The sequence below is a fragment of the Electrona antarctica genome (genome assembly GCF_951216825.1).
Source record: "Electrona antarctica genome assembly, chromosome: 2".
In the NCBI taxonomy this organism is placed as follows: domain Eukaryota; kingdom Metazoa; phylum Chordata; class Actinopteri; order Myctophiformes; family Myctophidae; genus Electrona; species Electrona antarctica.
This window is the reverse complement of record NC_136807.1, coordinates 5,212,668-5,237,423: the sequence shown is the minus strand read 5'-3', so window position 1 is coordinate 5,237,423 and position 24,756 is coordinate 5,212,668. Positions and strand designations below refer to the sequence as shown.

General features: G+C 42.5%; 1 protein-coding gene across 1 annotated transcript in view; it reads right to left on the bottom strand.

Annotated features, from left to right (window-relative positions):
* Nucleotides 1-23,561, bottom strand: part of LOC306937766 (rho guanine nucleotide exchange factor 10-like protein) — a 45,608-nt gene extending 22,047 nt beyond the window's left edge. The window contains exons 1-9 of the mRNA XM_079521710.1: nt 23,429-23,561; nt 18,828-18,893; nt 13,055-13,291; nt 12,105-12,132; nt 11,210-11,283; nt 7,373-7,696; nt 5,256-5,395; nt 2,579-2,692; nt 1,185-1,293 (exon numbers count right to left, since the gene is read on the bottom strand). Of these exons, the coding sequence (XP_079377836.1) occupies nt 1,185-1,293; nt 2,579-2,692; nt 5,256-5,395; nt 7,373-7,696; nt 11,210-11,283; nt 12,105-12,132; nt 13,055-13,291; nt 18,828-18,864 (1,063 nt within the window). The 5' untranslated portion in view covers nt 18,865-18,893; nt 23,429-23,561. The remainder of the gene's footprint in view (nt 1-1,184; nt 1,294-2,578; nt 2,693-5,255; nt 5,396-7,372; nt 7,697-11,209; nt 11,284-12,104; nt 12,133-13,054; nt 13,292-18,827; nt 18,894-23,428) is intronic.
* Nucleotides 23,562-24,756: the final 1,195 nt, after the last annotated feature.

Genomic DNA, 24,756 nt, shown 5'->3' with positions numbered 1-24,756 from the left:
GTGGTTGGATTGATCATGTGCATAGGATGTACAGTATGTACAGTACTGTAGCTGTCTGGTTGGAACCTTGAAAGTAAAAAATAAATAATAATAATGTAGTTTAATGTAATTAATACTTTTCATTGGTTGACTGTATATAAGATATTTATGTATTTTGGGCATGTCCTTATAAGTGAACATTGTCAAATGTTCACTGTTTGTCATTTGTCCGTCCGTGCACTATAAGATCCTCAGTGTTCATTTCTCAGTGTACTGATCACTGTTCTATGTATCTGTAGTGTTTTCCAATAGTTTTTGTTCTAATGCCATCTTGATTGATTGATTGATTTATTTATTAACAGTTTGCAGAATTACAGTACATTTCAAGCACAAACTCAATACAAAGACTGTTAACTGTGAGTGGACGACCCAACTAAGCATTACACTTGTTTACAAGAGGGTCCACCTTGTTCAATTCATCAAAACATTTAGAGACGTACAAATAGACACTTCTATATAGTCAAAGAACAGAACAGGAATTCATCATAAAGGAGGTAAAAAGGGAAAAGAAACATAACAGTGAGGGGGAAAGGGGTGGGCGGTGGGGGGGGATTCAGATTTTACGGAGGCCAGTTTCGAATTGCAGCCGTCCGTAGGTGCCCTTTGAGAGCGGTTTCAAGGAGTCAAGGGATTTGCATGTCTTAATGACTGTTGGTAGGGCGTTCCACATTTTGGTGGCACAGGAGCGAAAATAATTTAGTCCCTTGCTTGACCCACCCTGGGCAAGACCTACGCTGAAAAGACTATCATCGGAAGTTGCAGGATTTTAGCGGAAGTATCTCCCAAGGAAATGACGTTGATGCTTTACAAATCAGTTTACATTCTCCACGAATGAAACAAGTGTTGTGATTGGTCGGGAAAATATCGTATCCGGGGGAAATACATCTGATGGATGTTCCGGAGGATACGTCCGCCGATAGCTTCTTCGCCTTACGTTGTGACCAGGCTCTTCTTTTCGCAGAAAAGTAAGCCTGGGACCGAGGCTATGCTTGACCTGGGTCTCCCTTGGAAAAGACACTTGTATCTCAAAGGAACGTTCTCGGAAGGAAACAAATAAACAACAAATCCCATATTATCAAAATACCTCAAGCTTGTTTTCAGGCCACAGGCTACTCTTGTCAATGATTCAACCCCATCCCAATTACCTGCAGATTCCTTTCGCTGCAGGAAAGAGACTTTATGCATCATGGCCAGCTTTGACTTTGCCAGACCGTCTTTAGTGCCATGCCTAGCTGCTTTCATAAACTGCTGCACCTGAAAGGTAAGAAAATAAATAAAATACAGATGAAAGGAATGGGTTTTTTTCACAGCATCAAAGCAAGTTGTTGGGCTTATGATCTTCACGGGTAGAGAGAATAAACTAAGTTCTGGAACCAATCAAAGTAATCAAAGTATTAATGTAGAAGGGAGTTCCAGCCGCGCCTCTAGCCTATAGCAGGCCAGTCTGGTGCATCTCAGGAGCCTCTAGCCTATAGCAGGCCAGTCTGGTGCATCTCAGGAGCCTCTAGCCTATAGCATGCCAGTCTGGTGCATCTCAGGAGCCTCTAGCCTATAGCATGCCAGTCTGGTGCATCTCAGGAGCCTCTAGCCTATAGCATGCCAGTCTGGTGCATCTCAGGAGCCTCTAGCCTATAGCATGCCAGTCTGGTGCATCTCAGGAGCCTCTAGCCTATAGCAGGCCAGTCTGGTGCATCTCAGGAGCCTCTAGCCTATAGCAGGCCAGTCTGGTGCATCTCAGGAGCCTCTAGCCTATAGCAGGCCAGTCTGGTGCATCTCAGGAGCCTCTAGCCTATAGCAGGCCAGTCTGGTGCATCTCAGGAGCCTCTAGCCTATAGCAGGCCTGTCTGGTGCATCTCTGGAGCCTCTAGCCTATAGCAGGCCAGTCTGGTGCATCTCAGGAGCCTCTAGCCTATAGCCGGCCAGTCTGGTGCATCTCAGGAGCCTCTTGCCTATAGCAGGCCAGTCTGGTGCATCTCAGAGGCCTCTAGCCTATAGCAGGCCAGTCTGGTGCATCTCAGGAGCCTCTAGCCTATAGCAGGCCAGTCTGGTGCATCTCAGAGGCCTCTAGCCTATAGCAGGCCAGTCTGGTGCATCTCAGGAGCCTCTAGCCTATAGCAGGCCAGTCTGGTGCATCTCAGAAGCCTCTAGCCTATAGCAGGCCAGTCTGGTGCATCTCAGGAGCCTCTAGCCTATAGCAGGCCAGTCTGGTGCATCTCAGGAGCAGGACAGATAACATGTGAACAAGAAGGCACTGGAGCAGCTCAGACAATTTAGGCCCTTAGTTTATTTTATAACAGGGTGCAGGTAAAAAGAGACAACGTTTCGATGTGTAAATTACATCTTCGTCAGGTCATCAATGACCTGACGAAGATGTAATTTACACATCCAACCAAAAAAGATTGTAAAGATTGTAAAAAATAAAATCATTCAAAGTGTCCCTGAGTCATCAATAAAGGCAGACTGATTTAACTAAAATAATTGATTTGACACCACAGCAGAGTGGAGAATTCCCAGCTGTGGCATCTTTCTGGATTCCTACCTTGAAGTCACAGCTCTGCTTGATGTTGACCACGTTGCATGCACCCCAACGGCCCACCAGATCTCGCTTGGTCTGTGCACAGCGATCTTTTAGACGGCGCACATCTGAAGCCGGCTGGGATAGAGGAGAGGAGCAGGGTAGGGGAGGAGAGGGTGTCAATTAAGGCCTGTTATTATTTAGGCCTGACGTCGAAATAAAAAAGAACGTTCGCTCTGAAAGAATATATACCTATTCAAAGATTTGTGCCGCATTTTTACGATTTTTCAAAAATAGCAGACCTACAAGTTCATAGCGCGCCACTCGGTGGCGCGCTATGAGCTTGTAGATCTGCTATTTTTCAATAGCTAAAGTATAACAGAATGCTTGAAACACCAAAAGGGGTTCCCGCCCAAAATGGGTTAAAAAAAGACAGGAAAATGAAGGCAAGAGACCAGTAGACTCTAGTGATAAACTGTCATTTTATGAACAATACACTGTTGAATCCATATAATTCCCTTAATCAATGAGATTGTCCAAACGTGACACCTACTGTACGATGTGACACTTCCCCATTGCCAATAACGTATTAAAAGAAAAACCAGTTAAGTTTCTCAAAGATATGAAAATGTGTATGTGTTGTAAAATCCATTCGGCCTCCTCCCGTCTCTGTGTAAGATGATGCACTGACGTCCTCGACATGTTCCAACAGCTCATCACTTCATTCAACACAGACAGAGGATCACAGCCTGATTTAGCATGCCGAAAATAGCCGACCTACAAGCTCACCGGGCATCGCGATGGAATGCGCTGTAAACTTGTAGATCAGCATATTTTCACAGGGACAAAGAGGAAGTGAGAAAGACTGCTGACGGAGCAAGGGACTACCAAAAATATACATTATTCACTTCCTCAAACCAGTGTATATAGAGACTATGTTCACTGTAAGCTAAATCAGGGGCTTCTCTCAGTCGGTGTTGGAAAGTACAGTAACTAAGTACATTTACTTGAGTACAATTTTGAGGGACTTTTATTTGAGTATTTCCATTTCTTGATACTTTTCAACTCCACTACATTTCAGTGGCAAATACTCCACAATTAGTTGACGTTACTTGTCATATTTAGATTATCAACACAAACCATACTGTATGTGTGAATGTGAAATGGACCATTCTGCATAGTGAGTAATTTCTACATTGTGGTATTGATACTTTTACTTAAGCAAAATAAAAATACTCAACACTTCTTGTTGAACATGCATCACCAAGAGAATTAAATGCACTGCGCTGCCATCTAGTGGTGAAGTCATTGCAAGAAAGTGTCTAGTAGTATGGGCACCGACTGGCCAAGAGGTCCAGGCGCATGATGCCACATACATGTATAGGCTCTGGCCTGACAGTGCATCGCGTGTTCAAGTCCCGTTCATGACGACCTTTCCTGCATGTCTCTCCGGTCCTGACAACACCATACAGTACGTAGGCTATACGATAGACTGAATATCTGAATTGTTGTCTTGTTCTTATTCTATTCTTCCCTTTCCTGAAAACTACAAATGATGGGAGCTTACACAAAAAATAAATCACCCACTGACCTGTGATAGACCTGTGAAAAAGTTAATAGATATCTGGGTTATCAACGGAATCAACAGACAGTTTTGCAATGCATTGTGTTGCAATGGGATGGATTTTTTCTTCTGAATGTGATTAAGTTCATGTGCTTAAGGAAATTAGCCCTTCACTAAGTCCCTCCCCAACCCGTCCTTGTCCTTGTCCAATAGGCACGTTGGCAAGAGAGGAGACATGGCAAGCTGTCCTTCTCACCCATTGAGATGCATGGTAAATGACAGGATTTCTCCATAAACATAATCGATTGTTTCAGTAGCAAGAGCTTCAAAATGTCTTCTAAATCTAGTCAACCAGGCCTGCAGTAGGCTATGCACTGGACAGATGTGCATGACATTATTTCAATAAACTAGAAATACGAAATGTTAGAGGGTGAAACAGTATGCAACTCAATGAACTTACAACCATAGAATCTAAATGCAGATCTTTTTTGTGTATCATCAGATGTCCAGCTCAACATCGTTTAGCCGTGCCCTTGTCTCTGGTCTAGAGGGTGACATTTTTTCGAGATTCCCGCGGGTCCCATGGGATTCCCGCGGGTCCCATGGGATTCCCGCGGGTCCCATGGGATTCCCGCGGGTCCCTTGTATATCTAACTATAGTCTCTGTGTGTGTGTAATCCACGTAACTCGCGAACCGTTCCCCCCACCGACTTCAAATTCGACACACGCGTTCCACACCACCACAGGGGTGCACGTGCCCGCTGGCCTGTTCTGACATCACAGCACTCCATATTTGGGCATGCCTGACACCAGGCCCAGAAGGGCACTTTTTCTAGTTGTTCCTGGTACCATATCTTTTGAATTAAAACAGTATTAAACACAGTAATCTAAAAAGAACACAAAATCCATTGCCTTTCCTAATGTTAATGTATTAAAAACAAAACAAAAAAACAACAGGAACAGGATGGGAGTGGGAGTAATTTTGAGTGGGAGTGGAATGGGATCGGGGGTCATTCTACCAGGAGTGGGACGGGAGTGGAGTGAAAATCCACTCCCGTGTCAGTCTCTACTCTGGTCCTACAGATGCAGATCAATGTGCATTTCCCAGTGACAGGAGGAGTGTTTGGTGTTCGTTACCTTGCTGCTGCTGAGGGCTTGAAGTTTGGACTCACTGTCCGACAGCTCGTCGTAATCCTCAAACTCACTGGAGCTCCAGCCGTTACTGTTTGACCGATGAGGCAGGGGTCTCTGGACGTCCTCATAGATGTCATCTGGATCTAGAGAACAGCAGAGGACAACAGTTAGCATATAGAGAGGGTATGCGCATGCATAAAGTCAAAGTTTATGTTTATGTTTATTTATTTGATATGGACATAACAATTGCATTGCTCATTGCACAGTTGTACAAATTGTAGATGCATAATTTACAGTGTGTTAGCACATGTGCTAATTTTCACCACTTGTCCACAGGAGACTTTTCTAAAAAATACAATTTAGTTTAAAAAACACCAAAAATTATACATTCTAATAATATTTACAGCAAAATTACAGTACCCATTACATAATCTCAAATACACAAGTAAACATAATCACTCAAACTCAAGCTATACATGTGAACATAGTTGATTTGATTTCAACCATAGTTTGAGTCCTCTGTAGAACACGTTACCATCCGTCTCTAGTTTTAGAACCGTACAGGAAAAGAGTTCCATAGGTTTGCTCCCTTTACTGAGAAGGCAGACTGTCCGAATGAGTTGTTACACCTGTATTCACGGCTACTGTTCCAAAAGGAAATACATAAAAGTGGAAGCTGTCAGGGCTTGTTAAAGCCAGTTTTAAGTATCTGGATATGTGCAGAAAATAGTGTTAGCTGTGGAATGAGTACAAGTCAGTATCATGTATTGATGAGTTGAATTTTGGCAAATCGAAATTCAACAAATCGAGTGGCAAAGTGAGTCTTTTCTGTTTGGATGTGTTTCAAGGCCAGAAAGTAGTTTTTTGCCACTCAGTAGGCGTTCCTGGCATAACTTCCGGGTATGATGATGATGTCACACGCATACCCTCTATTATAGCGATAGCAATACTGTATAATGCATTGCATTTTCATAGGACTTTTACATTCAAGTGCTCTAAGTGCTTTACAATGTTCATTCATTCATACATTGAGAGGTGAAGCGGCGAACAGTCGACGCCAGCGTCCTCACTTCCCACACCAATAGTGGCAAGCTCGCACCGACCGAGTCATTGGAGGCAATGTAGGGTTCAGTGTCTTGCCCAAGGACACTTTCGACATGTTTACAGGAGGTGCCGGGACTCGAACCGCCACCCCACAAATCATCGGAACGACCTGCTCTACACGGCGCCACAGCCGCCGATAATGTATGCCTTGAATTAGATGCACATAATCATATACCTAGCTACATAGTAGATACTAAATACAGCACACTGACTGTACGTAGTATGGACTGTATGGAAACAATTCTATTCCCCTAGGATGGCAGGGAAACTTTGTTTTTAAACTGTACAGCCATCCAAAGGAAAACACATTCTACAATTCAAATTGAACACCTCTTTCTTTCTTTCTCCTTTTCACTCCAACCCTCCATAGTTTTACAAGTTGATTGATTGATTGATTGATTGATTGATTGATTGATTGAATACTTTATTGGCAGAAATGTAAACGGTACAATCAAACACTTAGTCAAAAGGCTTTCACCTTGCGGTCTTGTTTCCATTCAGATCATGACATTAAAAAGAACAAAATTCAACTCATCAATACATGATACTGACTTGTACTCATTCCACAGCACATTTTTTCTGCACATATCCAGAGACTTAAAACTGGCTTTAACAAGCCCTGACAGCTTCCACTTTTATGTATTTCCTTTTGGAACAGCTCCGTGAATACATAATACTTGTGCTATTTGCTATTTTAGACCGGAACATCCAAAAGAATATGGTAACATAGCATCAATGTTACCATATTCACCCAGTTTGTTTTAGCAAAAAAGGCAAGTCAAATTGCTTCCTCAGTAGCTGAAAAGATAGCTGATCCGCAAGCTCAAACTGCGTCGCAGCTGCAATTTTCACGCACAACACTGGCAATACAACTAAGTATAAATCAGGCTTACACTAACCCCAATAAGTTACACCAAGCATGCTTCCAGTTATTACATTCTTGACATTCAATTCCTCTTCCTATTTAAAAAGCGCACATACTGTATACAACTATACACATACAGAATCACACTCACCTTCCATGGGAGACAGCTGGTTTTCAGAGGGCACGTCATCGTAGATCACGTCCAGACTCCTGATCCGCTCTGGGGCAGCTGTGCTCTCGGGACTGCAGCAGGTCTCACTAGTGTCCAGGCTCTCCTGCTCTCTCAGAGCCAGCGGCAGGTCTCCGTCCACACCGGACACACTAGTGTCCAGGCTCTCCTGCTCTCTCAGAGCCAGCGGCAGGTCTCCGTCCACACCGGACGTCCCCTTCTCACCTGGATCTGGTTCTGGACTGGAGACATCTTCAGGACTGGTGGCCTGGTCTTGACTGGCAGTTGGAGTGAGCGTAGCATTCCCTGGAGGCAAATTAAGCCATAATGAAGCGGCAGTCTAATGTATAGTTTGTTACATGGCTGTGTTGCTCGCCGTAAATCTGTTATTAGTCTGCCTTTAGTCAGCTTTAGTGCTAACTGTAATATACTCTAATATACGTTTAACATGTAAAAGATAACGGCTACATCTCGTGGGAACTACGGGGAGAGGAAGAGAGGCACTGAATTATTCTTGGTATGTAGGGAGTCACGGTCAGCAAACATGCACACGCACGCATCCACGTGCGTGCGGCCGTGCGCACACATACACACGCACGCACGCACGCTGCATGCACACGCACACACACACACGCTCGCACACGCACGCACGCACGCACACACACACACACACACACACACACACACACACACACACACACACACACACACACACAAAGTAAACAGGAAAAGGGGGGTGTATAAACATCTCTACTATTTTGGAGCAGCTAGAATGGAACTCTTATCATTCCAGTCACCAGGTTGAATTCAGTCAAATGTAAATGTTCTTATCTCTCCGGTTCAGTGTCTACTCAGCTGGGATTTGTACCGTCTATCTTACTAAATGTCTTCTGGCTATGAGTTCCCTCGACCTTGAGGAGCTAGTGCTGCAAACATGTCTTTAGTTATTACATAAATAACTATGTAGGAACACAGATCTTTTGTCTATAGTTGTGCAGTTAACTGGAATAAGATTCACTTAAATGCAGCAATTTATCTTTCACTTTTAAATCTAAAAAGAGTCGCCTTGAATTATTTTTCTTTTAATCCTCCTCTGCTATTTGTTTTTCTGTTTGCACAGTAGGGCCCAAAAGTAGTTTAGACTACATTTTATGGTAATATTATATAGTATATTATACTTGCAACTGAACTGAATTGTTTACATCTGTGTATGGGCAATGTGACTAGAGCACTGAATGTAAACCATAGAGTTTGCTTCCTTATCCAGAAAACTGAATATTCATACAAGTGTGGACAAATGTTGTCATGGATATCGCCCTGCGTAGAGCGTACGTTGTCATGGATACTGCAATTCTTCTGTTGTCGTGGGTGTTGTCCTTCACACGCTTGTTTGTGCTGTCATTTATTTTATAGGATCTGTTCCCCGATTTACAAATAATGACACATTATTAATCTTCCTCAGTATATACCTAAATCAGCTATTTTTATTTTGAATCTAATAGGCCACCAAGGTGTTTCGTAAAAAACGGTTTTGCTTTGTTTTCTGTTATGACTATGTCTTCAAGGTTGGGAGAAACTGTGTTTCTCAGAGGTATTTTGGGTGGATTGTACAGACGTATTTTGTGTGGATTGTTTGGGGTCTGGTGAGAGTGCTGGGGTGGACCGTGTGGAGGGGACAGTTAGCTAACAGCACACATCAGGGTGGTGAGGGTAGAGTGCTGGGGTGGACCGTGTGGAGGGGACAGTTAGCTAACAGCACACATCTGGGGGTGGACCGTGTGGAGGGGACAGTTAGCTAACAGCACACATCTGGGGGTGGACCGTGTGGAGGGGACAGTTAGCTAACAGCACACATCAGGGTCGACCGTGTGGAGGGGACAGTTAGCTAACAGCACACATCTGGGGGTGGACCGTGTGGAGGGGACAGTTAGCTAACAGCACACATCTGGGGGTGGACCGTGTGGAGGGGACAGTTAGCTAACAGCACACATCTGGGGGTGGACCGTGTGGAGGGGACAGTTAGCTAACAGCACACATCTGGGGGTGGACCGTGTGGAGGGGACAGTTAACTAACAGCACACATCTGGGGGTGGACCGTGTGGAGGGGACAGTAAGCTAACAGCACACATCAGGGTGGTGAGGGTAGAGTGCTGGGGTGGACCGTGTGGAGGGGACAGTTAGCTAACAGCACACATCAGGGTGGTGAGGGTAGAGTGCTGGGGTGGACCGTGTGGAGGGGACAGTTAGCTAACAACACATCTGGGGGGCTACAGTGTACCACAAATCTGGGGGCTAACAGTTGATCACAAATCTGGGGGCTAACAATTGATCACAAATCTGGGGGCTAACAGTTGATCACAAATCTGGGGGCTAACAGTTGATCACAAATCTGGGGGCTAACAGTTGATCACAAATCTGGGGGCTAACAGTTGATCACAAATCTGGGGGCTAACAGTTGATCACAAATCTGGGGGCTAACAGTTGATCACAAATCTGGGGGCTAACAGCGTACCTTTGTGCAATCGCAATGTTAGCTCTGAAACCACATTGAGCCATTCCTTGGCTCGATGTGGCGTTTGTCCTGAACGCACGCACGCACGCACGCACGCACGCACGCACGCACGCACGCACACACACACACACACACACACACACACACACACACACGCACACACACCTTTGTGAGGACACAGACACAGTCAGTGGTGTCATGCTTGTAGAACGTAGTATACCACAGCGTGGTACCAATAATGTTTTCACGCACACTCGCAGGTACGGCACGGTGCGGTGCACACACGTGCGTGCTACAACGCGTCCCCAATGCCCATAACAGAAGCGTGGCGTGACTAGCGTCTGTTGGGCAGCAAAGCCCCAGTCAATGGAGCTCTTGCCAAGGCTAGGCTGCTGAAAGACGGAGGTGAGGGGGAACAACAGTAGATACATTGGCTGCCCCATTCAACCAGTAGATTATCAACACAGTAATGGTGCTAGTAACAACAGTAACAACACACCCAGCCTTTACTTTAGTAGTAGGCTGGCAGTGTGTTGTTTCATGGTCATTTGAATTAATTAATTTGACATGAGTTGAATCTCATACAGACATACACTATAGCTGTTGCCTAGTGCACATGTAGGCGCACACATGCGCACACGTGCGTGTACGCGACGTCATTAAAATGCCGTGGTACAGGAAAAAAATCACCATTACACCACTGCTAGTGATCGTAAGGTACATGTCTTATGCGATGGGTTCCCAAAGTGGGGTCCGGGGACCCCTGGGGTACTTGAGGGAGTTCCAGGGGGTACCTAGCTCAATTAGAGATTGAAACCAAATGGACCCTTATGGGTCTGTAACTGGTCCATTTGGTTCCATTTGTACACTCTCTGAGTTAAATTAACAGTGGTTTTACAATATAAATTGGGGTACCAGAGATAGAAATGCCATTAAATCGGGGGTCCGTAGCATAATGCGTGTGAAACTGGGGGTCCATGAAATTAATGTTTCGGAATCACTGCTATAGAGCCGTAAAAATCCTCCCTTATCGGGGTCACTGGCATAATGTTTTCAAATGGGGGGTCCGTGGCCTAATAAATGTTGATTTGGGGGTCCTTGACACGAAAAAGTTTGGGAAACACTGTCTTATGCTTTCCCTCCGCCTTACATGCTACTTAGTACTTACTTTGTCAAGGTCTACACTTTACATTCGTCTGGCCGTCGACCGTCCAACCGTCTATAATTGTGCCACACAGAGCAATGATAAACCTTTCTTTCTGTAATAGGAAGTTATAGATTGCAGCATTCGTGTTGGTCTTTTATACCTTCATAGATGCAGTTCTTCACAAACAAACTCTCCGCATCCTCGCTCACTCCTAGCTCAGAGGAGGTGGACCGCCTGAAACAACAACAACAAACAATTAGTGGTTTCATATTTCTTCCAACCTGATTTATACTTCACTGTACAGCAGTGTTTTACGACGAAAATAACGATTCTACAAGCTCACACTGCACATGGCACTGTGAGTTAGTAGAAATACTCAACATCCCTATTTTGCTATTCCCAGAAGAATATTCTCTGAATCCGGACGTAGATCATTCCATTACAAAGCTCCATTTGACTGGAACAATCTTCCTCTTTCTATAAGATCTGTGACCTCCCCTGGCTGCTTCAGGACTTCCCTGTATTCACACCTCAAAACAACCTGTTCATGCTACTAACACTGCCCGTACTGCTGTTTACTTCTGACCCCTGTTTCAAGTCACTGTACTGTACTCTCAATATGCTTGTCCAGAAAGAGTTGGGGGGATGGGGGAGTGGGTGGGAGAGGATGAGCAAGCTAACTGTATCTGTACATGTCTGTATTGTCTATTGTGCACTGTCTATTTGTGTAACTGCACTGTACTGTATGTAATGTTTTTTACCTGTGTACGGGACCCCCTCTAAAATGAGATGCCACATCTCAAGGGGCTATCCTTTCAATACAATTCTGACCAAATTCAGAATGAAGGCATGTTATGATGCTTTGGGTTGTGTTCCATTCTGGTCAAACAGAACCAGGGTGCTGCTATTGTGCATGTTGGCTCACTGGAAAGACTCTACTACACTAAATGAAACAGAGCCTTAATTAGTATAATTGTAACACTGTGTCAGGCTGCCCTGAAAAAGGTCTATTACTAGATGTTTGATGTAATAACAAAAGTTGATGACGACCTTACCCTTCTGGCGACTCTCTCGTCTCCATACCTGTCAAAAAGAACAGAAAACAAGACAAGGTGTAAACACAGCCTTTTAGCCCAAACATGGAGGGATGAGAGATAACTAGGAATTCTAAATTCCTAAATTCCAACCTTCTCCATCATTTGTTGGTATGGAAACCTAAACATAAAGGACAAAAACCACCTTGGATTGTGAGAACGGCCTCAAAGATTGCCGGAGTAAATTTCAGTAGCTTCCCTCTGGCCTTCGCCTAAAAGTTCCAGGGACCAAAAGCAACAGGTATAAGTTCTCCTTCGTGCCAGTATCTATCCAGGCTCTAAATGCCGATAGGAGGAGGAGGTCACTTGTCACCTTGACTCGCTTGTATGAATTCTTTACACAACTGTTCTGAAAATGTTATGAATTTCAATGTTACACTGATAAAGGTTATCTTTGAAAAACAAAGAAGGGTCCCGCACACTGTCAGAAAACTTGCCAAAAATTTTGTTCTTTATTCAACGTACGTACGCACGCACGCACGCACGCACGCACGCACGCACGCGCGCACACACACACACACACACACACACACACACACACACACACACACACACACACACACACACACACACGCGCACACACACACACACACACACACACACACACACACACACACACACACACACACACACACACACACACACACACACAGATAGACCCTCTTCTAGACAGAACCAAGCTGTGTGACCAACTTCAAGACAACCTATACAGTATAGGCTATAGTACTACAACCAATTAAACAAAACATGGTCTGATAATATGGTGGACACCATGTGGCTATGACGTCACCTCTAAAAAACTATTCATTAGCTTAGCAGCCATTGCTGTCATTTCTAATTCCATAATCCTATCCATATTCAGCTATAAGAATGGTGGTGGAGTGAGGAGGGTTGTTGGGGAGCATACGTACCATTGAGTCCTGGCACTACTTTATCTTCTTCACCTCCGGCTGTGCTGCTCCTGGACGTGTCATGGTCGATAAGCTTGGGGTTCTCTGTGTGTGAGATGATGTTGCTCTTCATCTCGGCAGCCGAATTCCCTGGTGCGACTTGTTCCTCATCGCTGTCGTCAAACTCAAACTTTTGGCCCTCTTCATCCTGGTCTTCCTCCTCCGTGTGGGCCGTCCCATTGGGTATAGGCGGCGGCGCTAAAGAAGCAAACAGGCCAGTGACAAAAAGACAACAGGAGTTGTTCCACAATCCTTTACATTCAATTCTTAAGACTTCAAATAGCAGTGATTCGCAATGACTCCCAGTCCCAGCTTGATATACTATGTGGGCTTTTAAGCCCAATTATCACATTTTGCATAGGACAAGTTGGACAACGCAGATGCAGATGCAAATCTTGCCTGAAGCTTGCAGTACTTTTCCATCCGAACATAGAAAACAAGGACAAGATGTGCATAGCTGAGCCTTGTGGCTCATTGCTTTGCTTTCATCACCAAATTGCATTATACTGTATCATACAGGCAAATCTTTACTTGGAGATCTAATATAATGGATGGAGTTTCATTGCCTTATGTTGTGATTTGATCACGCACACACATACGCACATACGCACACACACACACACATACGCACGCACACACACGCACGCACGCAGGGTAAGTCCAAATCTGAATTCATAACAGTGCAAAAATTGCATTTTTTGTTTTGCTAATGCCAAGTAAAAAGTTTGAAATATATATTTTTATGTTATATCATTTGCCAGTGTAATTGAAATGACACAAAACCAGCTCTTATGGTAAATAAATTAGACATTCAAGTCTGATTCTAAAAACGCCTTTCTTAGCTCAACCGTCTGGGCACCTAGGCTGCTGAGCCAGCCTGACGGTGTGCCACGGGTTCGACTCCCGATCCCGACGGCCTTTGCCGCGTGTCTTCCCCCCCCATCTCTCTCCCCATTTCCTATCAGACTACTTTCATCCTATCAATAAAGGCAGAAAAAGCCAAAGAAATATCTTTAAAACAAAAGAACGCCTTCTAAATCAAGAGGATATTTATTACAAAATGTTGCCATACTGTACATAGCAACAACAACCCCAGAAGGGGTTTGTGGACTAGATGGGATAATATGTGGGTGTCTCAAAATCCCAGGGCACACCTGGACTTGTCTCAAGGCACACCAGTGCCTTGGCACACTGTTTGAGTCAGTCAGTCATCTCTGCACCCACGTCCACTTCTACTTCTACTGGACTGACCAGAACATTAGAGACAGTCACCTACTGTAGCCTACCTTGACGTGAAATGTAACTGATCCCAGAGATTCCAGGTTGAATCACCAAGTCTGTCAGAGATGTAATGTTGTTCCCCATTCAGTTATTCAGACAAATATGACACACTGAAAAACCCTTTCCCATGAAATCCTATATTTAACCCTGTAATTTAATAACTTCCTATAGCTAAACTCAAAATCAATTTATATTTATCCTGCTTTAAAAACAAAAGATCTCTTCTCCTCTTCTCTCTTGTCTGTGTATTTCACTTTGCCTCTTTTGTGTGATTTGCTCTGAATTGCTAGCTTCTGACCCTTGTACTCCTCGCTTGCTCGTAATGTCAGCGTACTGTCAGCTGGTAAGCTTGTTTTATAGTGCATGGTGTTGCTAAGTCACTCTCTAGATCAGGGGGGTCTCAACCTGTGGGTCGCGACCCCTCGGGGGGGTCGCTAAATTATTTTGGGGGGTCCCCAAATTATTTTCAAAAAAATAAAAAAAATAAAAGAAAAGAAAATATTTTCTTTTCTTTTTTTTCAACTGAATGGCTGGAAAATGGAAATGAAGAGTTTACATAGTACACATAGTATACATGCATACACCTTCCCTAATGATTATATCTGGTTTCAGTATTTATTTATGGTGTATTGTCTCTATTAAGGACAACTTTAGTTTTTTTCAACCAAGGTTCATGTTTTAGGTTGTTATTAGAGAAAGTAAAAGATGAATGTTATTTGTATTTATGTATTTTTTAGGTATTTTATAGCGATTTCTTTTTGAATTATTTACTATAGTCCTAATAAACCCCAGGAAATTTCATCTGGCCACAAAAGATCAAGATCTACTGAATGTGTCAAACTGACATATTGAGCCTATGACACAGTGTGGCTTCCCCCCAGTAGGCCTCCTTCACATTCAGTAGATCCTGTGATTTTTTTGTGGCCAGATGTAATTTCCTGGGGTTTATTAGGACTATAGTAAATAATAAAAAAAGAAATCGCAAAAATATTTTGTAAAAAAATACATATTTAGCCCCATGCTTGAATGCCTGTCCGCCTGTCAAAAACAGCTAAAATCCCTAAAACGAAAGAAAGCAGCAAATGAAAAAAAAGAACACTCATCTTTTACTTTCTCTAATAAAAACCTAAAACATGAACCTTGGTTGAAAAAAACAAAAGTTGTCCTTTAAGGTTATTGTAGCAGTCAATTTATATATACACCAAAAGGGGTTCCCGCCCAGAATGGGTTAAGCCAATGCTATATGGCAAATAGTGAAGATTGCCGATATACAAGCAAGAAACATGTCACGTGTGAGATTTTTGCAAGTTTGTAGATTTGCTATGTTTTTGTACGTTTTAAAAATGTTGGTGGAAAAAAAAACAATAAACATTTGAGAATATTTTCAACAAAATAAAAAAAAAGATTTTCCCAAAATAGTCACACCGACCACAGTGCTAATGTGGTTAACCCATTCTGACCTGAGATCAGATTCTAAAAATGTCTTCTACATCCTGACAGTTTTCTGAAAAAGCTATGTTTCTATGTCAGTCGTTCTTCGATTTTTCAAAAATAGCAGACCTACAAGCTTGTAGCGCGCCACTCGGTGGCACGCTATGAGCTTGTAGATCTGCTATTTTTCAATAGCTAAAGCATAGCATAATGCTAACACCAAAAGGGGTTCCCGCCCAAAATGGGCTTTAAACAGTAACCCTAAAGCTAATGTTTCTTGTCAGGACGCATCACATACACAAATACTATTACAAACACAATCAGACAAGCAGCAGCACTTCCAATTCAACGTCATGGAAGTCGTGTGACAGCTGAAGAAGTGCAGGAGAAGACATTACAAAGTCTGTCTTGCATTTCTAGACTGAAAAGTCTAGTGACAAGTTAATAACTCATTTCAATAAAAACCTTGACATTAAAAAGTTTGAGAACCACTGACATAGAAACGTACTTTTTTTTCAGAAAACTGTTAGAATTTAGAAGACATTTGTAGAATCGGCCACAGGTCTTAAAGGGTTAACATGGCTTTAACCACTTTCACACTGGCATCCATGAGTTTTTTTTTTATTTTTGTGAAATACTGAGTTACTAGATGGAGGAGGGTGTGCTGATATCTTGATATCATCATCAAGGTAGGGACCTAAGATAGCAATAACCAGCAACCTGTATAATGAAGCACTTTTACTGATGGCTTCTACTGGTGGCCAACACTAAATATAATGACGGCACTCCAAAAAATAAGACTGTTGCTAAATTTGTATGCGTTTGTATGTGTGCGTTTGTATGTCTGTATGTCCAGAGCTAATCTCTCAAACCGCTGGACCGACCAGTGCCAAATTTATTGTGCATACACTACCAGTAGGCAAAGTTAGCACCTCCATATTTGTTTCACATATATATTTAAGATGGTGAACTGACTCGGATTTCGATGAAATCCGAGTCAGTCAGAAAAGTGAAAAAGAAAAGTAAATCTTTCCAAATGTGTGTTCTCTTTTTCAGGATTGCACGCTGTTGACACAACACAAAGGTGTGGTCCTGAGGGCAGCATATAAAGGTTCCATGTGCTAATCCTGTTGTGTCCTGCTTGCAGCCTAAGGGTCCCTACAGTAGGCTGGACAGGTGCTTTCTTGTGAATGACATATGGCCCGGGAGGAGCCTGCTTGTCCTTAGACAGCATATGGTCACTGGGTTAGAGCTGACGCACCAGGGAGCCGCCCTTCTGGTCTGGAATCAGATTAACTGATCAGTATTCTATGACAGAATGAATGAGTTCCCTAGAATCAAAACAGCTGAGCCTACTGTTTACTGTTAGGAGCGTTATACAAACCAACAAGGTTTTAATACAGTAGCAAAAAAAGCTGATCTACAATCTCACAATGGTAATTGGGTTCATCATCATGCAATGCCGTGTGAGTCTGTACAAATGTACATCGGCTATTTTTGCCTGACATTCATGTATGAAAGGTACATGGTACCTTCCCTGCAGGCTAGGGCCTCAAGATCGTTTGTTCCCATAAGTATAGGACTTATGAACAAGCAGGCCCCATATCAGTTCCGTGCATAAAGTGTGATGTGATGCCTCTTGGAACTATGACTGGTGGCCTTCTGTTGGCATTGTTTCTTTATGTTCTATGTACTGTGTGATCTGTTTTTACCATATGTTTTATGTATATCCTGATGACTGCTGTGCACAAAACAAATTTCCGAAAGGACAAATAAAGTATCTATCTATCTATCTATCTATCTATCTATCTATCTATCTATCTATCTATCTATCTATCTATCTATCTATCTATCTATCTATCTATCTATCTATCTAATAAGCTTACTGTAAGTGGTTAATCAGACAAGTATATCAAATATTTTCATCTTTTATACTTTTTGAACCATTTAACTTTTACGACATTAACCCTGGCTTCCATACATTGGGCTATTTAAAAAAGAAAATCAAAACATTTCAAAGTTCTTCAAAAACATGTTGAACATGTAGATATGGGCAGAAAATAGCCCATCTAATAGCCGGGTGTAGATCAGCTATTTTCGCTATTCATTGTACAACAAAGTGTTTAAAATATATTCAAGCTATGACGTCCACTATGTATAATTCTCCCAAGTGAGATGAACATCCTGTGTCAGACCACAAGACATTAGATTAGACCAACAGTGTTTCTCTGGCCTGTCTGCTTCAATGGTTCCCAACGCGGGGTCTGGGGATCCCCACGGGTCCTCTGAGACCCCTTTTCCACCGGTTGGTTCCCAATGGGAACCGGTTCAGTTCTTTTTGGTTTTTAGTCCATGAGCCAGAGCTCCAAAATTGGTGGGCAAACTATACCCTATATTAAATTGTTTATAGGATCAATACAAGTAAATGAATACATTATAACCCTTCCACAGTAGTAGCTTTTTCATATTCTAGATTATTTTGCATATTTTCCTACATAATGCCTCATTTGCATATTTAATTTTTTTTCGTAATACAATAAATCATTGTCTTCGTGTAAGTAATCAATTGGGGAAGTTTAATGGTGATAACAATCTGATATAGGTATGGTTTTGCCCACTCAATTCATAATTAACGTTTCATAGTACATCATAGTACAGTATAGAGTTGGATCCCTGAGAGAAAAAAACTAATCAAACCTGGGGTTCTTTAAATTAAAAAGGTTGAGAATCACTGGTCTAGTTGCACATTATGAGATCTTGGGGTAAGCAGATGATGAACTGGAACAGATAGATCACTTAATTTTAAACCAGCCTTGTAAACCAGCTGCTGCTTTGATGCTTTCCCCGTTTGAATGGGGTTGGGTTCATTCCTGGGCTTGTTTTGTATCTAACCAACATTGCATTGACAGATAATGTTGCTTCTCTAATACGTGAAGCACAGAATAAAATTTCAATAAATTGACTCAGAGTTTGGCAGACAGGTTATGTTAACTTATGTCAATAAAATATTTGAGTGGCTCACCCTGGGCTCGACGGATGAGAGGGAGCGGCGATGCCATGTTGGGTGCCTTTGTGATTGTCACATTAACTGTAAATATAAAACAGACATACATGTTTAGAAAACATCACATTGAATGCAGGAGCAGGGTAACATCTTAAGCCTTGTGCCATGGTGAAAAGTATTTCACTATTGACTATTGGACATTTTGTTAGTTAGTTATTATTATTTTGAAACTTTTGCCTATAGTGACAAGTTTACTTTAAAGGTGATTAACAGCACACAGCTGTCTTTCCCAGTGTATTCCCAGCCCAATCCAAGCGTAACCGGTTGTTCCAAACCTGCAGCAAGCCAGTAAAAAACGGTTGTCGATAGGTGAAAGGTGTGTGTCTGTCACCTCACTGAAAATCAGGAAGAGATGTTGACATGTGTGAGTCAGCAAGGCTTCCCAGAGGGAGCCCTGTCGTAAACATCTCTGGTTCTTGTCACTGCATGTTACAAGACAGTGACTAAACAGCCATCCAGCAGCTCAGTGTACAGTAAGTGTTCCCTCAGTGTACAGTAAGTGTTCCCCCAGAGAGTTTGGCACACTTAAACAGAAGCCTGGACCTCAGCGACGGTGAGGCACATGATATTTCAAGTGAGGTCGAACAACATATCGTCAGATTCGTCACTGTCGAGCAGAAACCTTGGTATGTCCAAAACGGGTTACTTTAAATTTCAGGAAATGGAAAAAAAGGATTAAGTAGTTAATATTTAGTCACAAGCTCTTATTGGTTCAATATTTATAAAACATAAACACTTAATCACTTTCACTATATTTTTTAATAAATAGCAAAAAATAGCGAGTCCACAAGCGTCGATGTGACACGTTGTGAGCTTGTAGATCAGCTATTTTTGCTACTTTTGTGTGACACTGAAGTAGGGCATTAAATTACGAAATAAAATGTTGGAATATGGAAATAGAAGATTTCCTCCCAACAGCAACGATATTTGAATGTTATGCCCTCACATGAGAGCACACTTGGACTCATGCACACAGTATGCATAATACTATCCGTATAGCAAATAGCAGTTATTATCATGGTATTACTTGCTTTAGGTATTACTATAATGACTACTATACTCTTTTTTGAAGCACATTGTATTTAGTATATTTTTTCATTAAATATGCTCTGTAAATATAATTGACTTCACTTAAGAATGTTGGGTTTTCTTCTTGAAGAAGATCCTAAGGGATCGAAACGTTTAATCAAATAAACCAGTGGAGCTGAGTTGTCATACCAGTGTTGCGGACTCTATATTTTTTCCTATTGTACTGCCTTTTGTCCAGCACCTGGGCTAGAGTGGAGGTGCATGCTCTATTACCTTTGAAACACATCATTATCCTAATGGAGGCCATAGGTACACCTGTAGTGTAGACAGCGGTGTGCTGTGCAGCAGTGGCTTGAGCGCACGCTAACATTCCTCAGGCGTTTATAGCAAATCCAGACTTGTCAACTTGTCATTTACAACATGTGTTTATTTGGCGTCAACTTAAGACACTAACCTTACCTAACACAAAGTCACTCAACCCCAATATATATAAAAGAAATTTGTAAATGGGTCAATCTCAAAAGTGTGATATTTACCTCGATCTAAGTCTAAGCTATGTGTGATCAAAATGTGTGGATACAAAATATATAGACAGGCCAATAGATAAATCTAAATGCTGGAAATTTAAATACTGGTAACGTGAGAAAAAAACAACAACTGTACGTTTGTTATCATTTGGAATTCATACATAAATACATACATTAGTGTATGTATATAATGTATATAACATTATGTTTATTGTTATATACAATACATTTTAGAAATCCGTGTTTGAAACATAGCTAAAGCTGGCCAGACCCCACATTTCCTAAACTCAAGGCTGTGATGTCAGGGCTGGAAGACGTCCACCCTGTTAAACTCACCTACAGAAGGATACTTCATCAATATATTTATTTTCACTGCAGTTAACAGTAGAGAGGCGCATTGCAAATATAGCTGCTTTTTGAATGCTATACTTTTATAATGTACATTTATCAGCCAATACTGTACCATGTGCAGTCAATACAGTATGTACAACTAGTTATCTCAACTTGTGATTTCATTACTGTGTATGTGCAATTCCATTCTACTACCTGCTACCTGTCTTCTAATCTAATCCTAACTCCTCCTCCTCCTTTAAGTCATTTACATAGAATCGTAAACAAAAGCAACTGCATTGGTGTTTAGATTTACTAGTAGACAACTAGTATGTAAATATCTGATGTTGTGCCTTATCTGTTAACTTTAAATAGTTAGTACGGATGGTGAAATAATGAGGTTGCAACTGTCCATCGGGTACCAATTGAGAGAACTATATCAACACTTGATGCCGGCATCTATGGTCCTATGACCTATGGTCCTGTATTCACCCATCTATGGTCCTATGACCTATGGTCCTGTATTCACCCATCTATGGTCCTATGACCTATGGTCCTGTATTCACCCATCTATGGTCCTATGACCTATGGTCCTGTATTCACCCATCTATGGTCCTATGACCTATGGTCCTGTATTCACCCTAATTTCAGACAAACATTTTTGCTCTCAAACTTATGCAAAGATGAAGGGCGGCTCAACTGAGATGAATTATTCACAAGGATATATAGACAAAAAGGGCCATCCGTGGATATTGTGGGCACAGTAAATGTAGAACAGCTGAGGAAAAGTGACTACATGTACTTCTGTCATCTCTGATGAGAGAACAGCGCTGCGATTGTCCAGACCAAGGGACCTTTTGTCAGCGTGGGACCGCTGGCGCCCACCGCAAAGGCGGGCATTCAATCTGTGTATGACCCCCCCATCAGTCCTTGCAAGGAAAGAATGGTGGTTAAATGAGACATACACACATTCCTGCATATTTCATTAAAAAGCTGATGTGAATGCCATCGTACGAGAAAAGGGCTATTATTACAAGAAGCAGGCCTATGTGTAGCTCTACTGGTTATAGCTACATGCACACATGTAATGACTGTTATAAAGAGCAATATTCACCAAGGCTGTTCCATGTTCAGCCTTTCACAGTGAAATTATTAGTGGTCATTTAACTCAGATGGTTTGGTTCCATTTTGGTTCAATTTGCGCATACTCTGGGTTTTTGTTATTTTGTTATTGTTGTAGTAATAGTTTAGTTTCTATTCAACAACAAGTACTCAGTGTCTATCTTGGAATCCAAGGCCTCAACACATTGCAGCTTTGGCACAAGAACACCCAATATTCATTAATCAATGGAATGGTATGGGAGTCTGTCAAGCCAGGACCTTTAGGAGGACCCCTCCACCTTTTGTGCTCTTCTGCAATGACAGTTTTAAAGAAGACTCGAGGGGTTTAACGCACTCTGTCGTCGTCATAGCGATACTCAGGCTTCCAGTGTAAACAGCACAGTTGTGCCTTGCCTTGAATACATGAAAACAAGACTAGGTCTGATAACAGCATGACTTCATGTGAACCTAGGAGTGACTACAATCCTCTATGTCTGTGACAAATCTATAACGTATGTCGTATGACAGCATATTTGGATTATCAAGATTTCAGATCAAGCCAACTAACTGCCAGTCGCTTCCATTTTCAACAATATAAAACGGGGGGAAATGCATATACTTCCTTGGCCTACTGGCAGTGTGGCCAATTACCTCGGTCCTAATCAGTTACGAGATTAGCCCCGGACACACAGACAGACCCCCTTATAGACGGCTCGCCTCCTACAGCGCCTCACCAAAATATAAACTACTACAGAATAGTAATACTATAGATCCAAAAAGGCAGTCTGTTGCACGCTCCTGCCAGCCAGTGACAGGTCACATGCATCTATAAACATGTCGTACTTGAGCAGGTCATTGGAGTTTGTTACTGTTGTTATTTCACAACTGTACCATGAAACCGCTTCATTCCCTCAGTCTCTGAGGCCTGACTCACTCATGAAACAAACAGACCTAGGCTGTCATCATGGTCTTCTGTATTACTCCTGGCTGTGTACTCTACTGCTTCTCAACATGGGAACCCCAGGGGTCCTTGAGGGGGTTCCGGGGGACCCCCAGCTAAATGAGTATTTAGCTATTCTGCTCACTGAATGAATGATGCATGCTTGGAATAGACATAACCTCTGTGAGAAATTGGGTGGTGTGACACTGTCAGCAGGTATTGGGAAACCTTAACACACCCAGTGATTCAGTTTCAGGTGTTTTTTGTGCCTTTCAGTTTCAGACCATCCAAGCAAGGTCATAATGTACAGTTTTGCCCCCCCCCCCCCCCCCCCCCCCCCCCCCACAGTTTTGAGACCACCGCACAACCATGCACCACTTCACTCCCCTGCATGTCGGTCTTCTGGTGGTCACCACACAGACCACACCAACCATGATCAATGAACAGAAAGAAAAACAAATATTGTTTCATATAATACAATATAAATCCTGAAATTATCTAAGAAAAGAAAATCACACTGAGTGAATGAAAATCACTGGTGTGGCATTTCTGGTGCATGCATGGTGCAGAGGATGAGACAGACAGACAGCAGACAGACACAGACAGAAAAAGGCAGGGGCAGAGACAATTACCTCCTCAACGTTCTCTCTGGTACGGTATATATTCCACCTGCTGTGGCTGTCCCGGCCGGTGGCACCGGCTGACAGTTCTTCAGCCTCTTAAATCCCGCACAGCACCTCCTGGACGCATTGGTTTAGGATTGAGAAGGGCTGCAGCACCCACCACCACCCATGGTTGCTCCCCTCTTCAAGGCTCTGGTGGGTTTCTCCATCTGCCAGGGCAGGGTTCTTCTGACGGAACCAAAGAAGGCTGTCTGTCAGCTATTCCCTGCTAAACTGTTCTATTCTTCTTTCAATGAGTTTTTCTGTGTTCTATTTCTCCTCCCTCTCTTCCTTTATCCCTCCCTCTCCACTGCTGCGGTGCGGCCGGACTTGAGAGAGAGAGAGAGAGAGAGAGAGAGAGAGAGAGAGAGAGAGAGAGAGAGAGAGGTGGGGGGTTCCTTGTCGAGTCCCCTGGCAACGAATAGCCTTATTAGCCTATCACAGCGCGATAGTCCCTACAAGCTATGGGATGAAGAATACTCTAGGTTCTATCGTCCTAGATCCAACTCCATGACAATGGTTAAATGTAACCATAGTAGTCCGTGTTTTAAATAAATATGACTGTTTTGTTTTCCTGCATATTTTCTTAAATAAATTCAGAACTTTCTGAATAGTAAATGACACAGTACTCTACGCCTTTCCTTTGTCGCAGAAAGGACACTCAAATTAAAACATATGTTGAATAAAATCGGAGCAATAAACATTCCCTTATTATTATTAATGATAATATTTCCATCGCGCAAGAGTGTCGCTTCTTCTTGTCAAAAAAAACAACAGGTCTTTTTTGACAAGGGGCCAAAAAAAAAAAGAAAAGTAGAATACCTTTTTGCTGCCCGGTGCGCAGATCCGGCCCAGAGCCCCGCCTACCCGTATCCGCTAACCTCCACATACACACACATGCGAAATGATGCGAACACACCGATCGTTTCCGTATTGTGTGTATTCCGGATATGTGAACGGCAAAAAGGCGAATTCGCCCCTCTCTGAAACTTCAACTAGCGACACCACGGTACTGCGGACTAGTTGTTGTAAATCAGGTGTGGGCAACTTTGACGATGGAGAGGGCCACTATATTTCCACACTCACTCCAGAGGGGCCACACCGCCACAGTGCATATTACTGTAGCAAAATAGCCGATCTACAAGCTCAAAACGCGTTTTGAGCTTGTAGATCAGTTATTTTTGATATATTTGAATTGAAAACCTGAATTTTGTTTTTTTGCTATTTTTGAATTGGAATCCTGAAAAGTAACTTTTTTATTGAATTTCAAATGCATTTAGTTATAGTTATGTTAACTT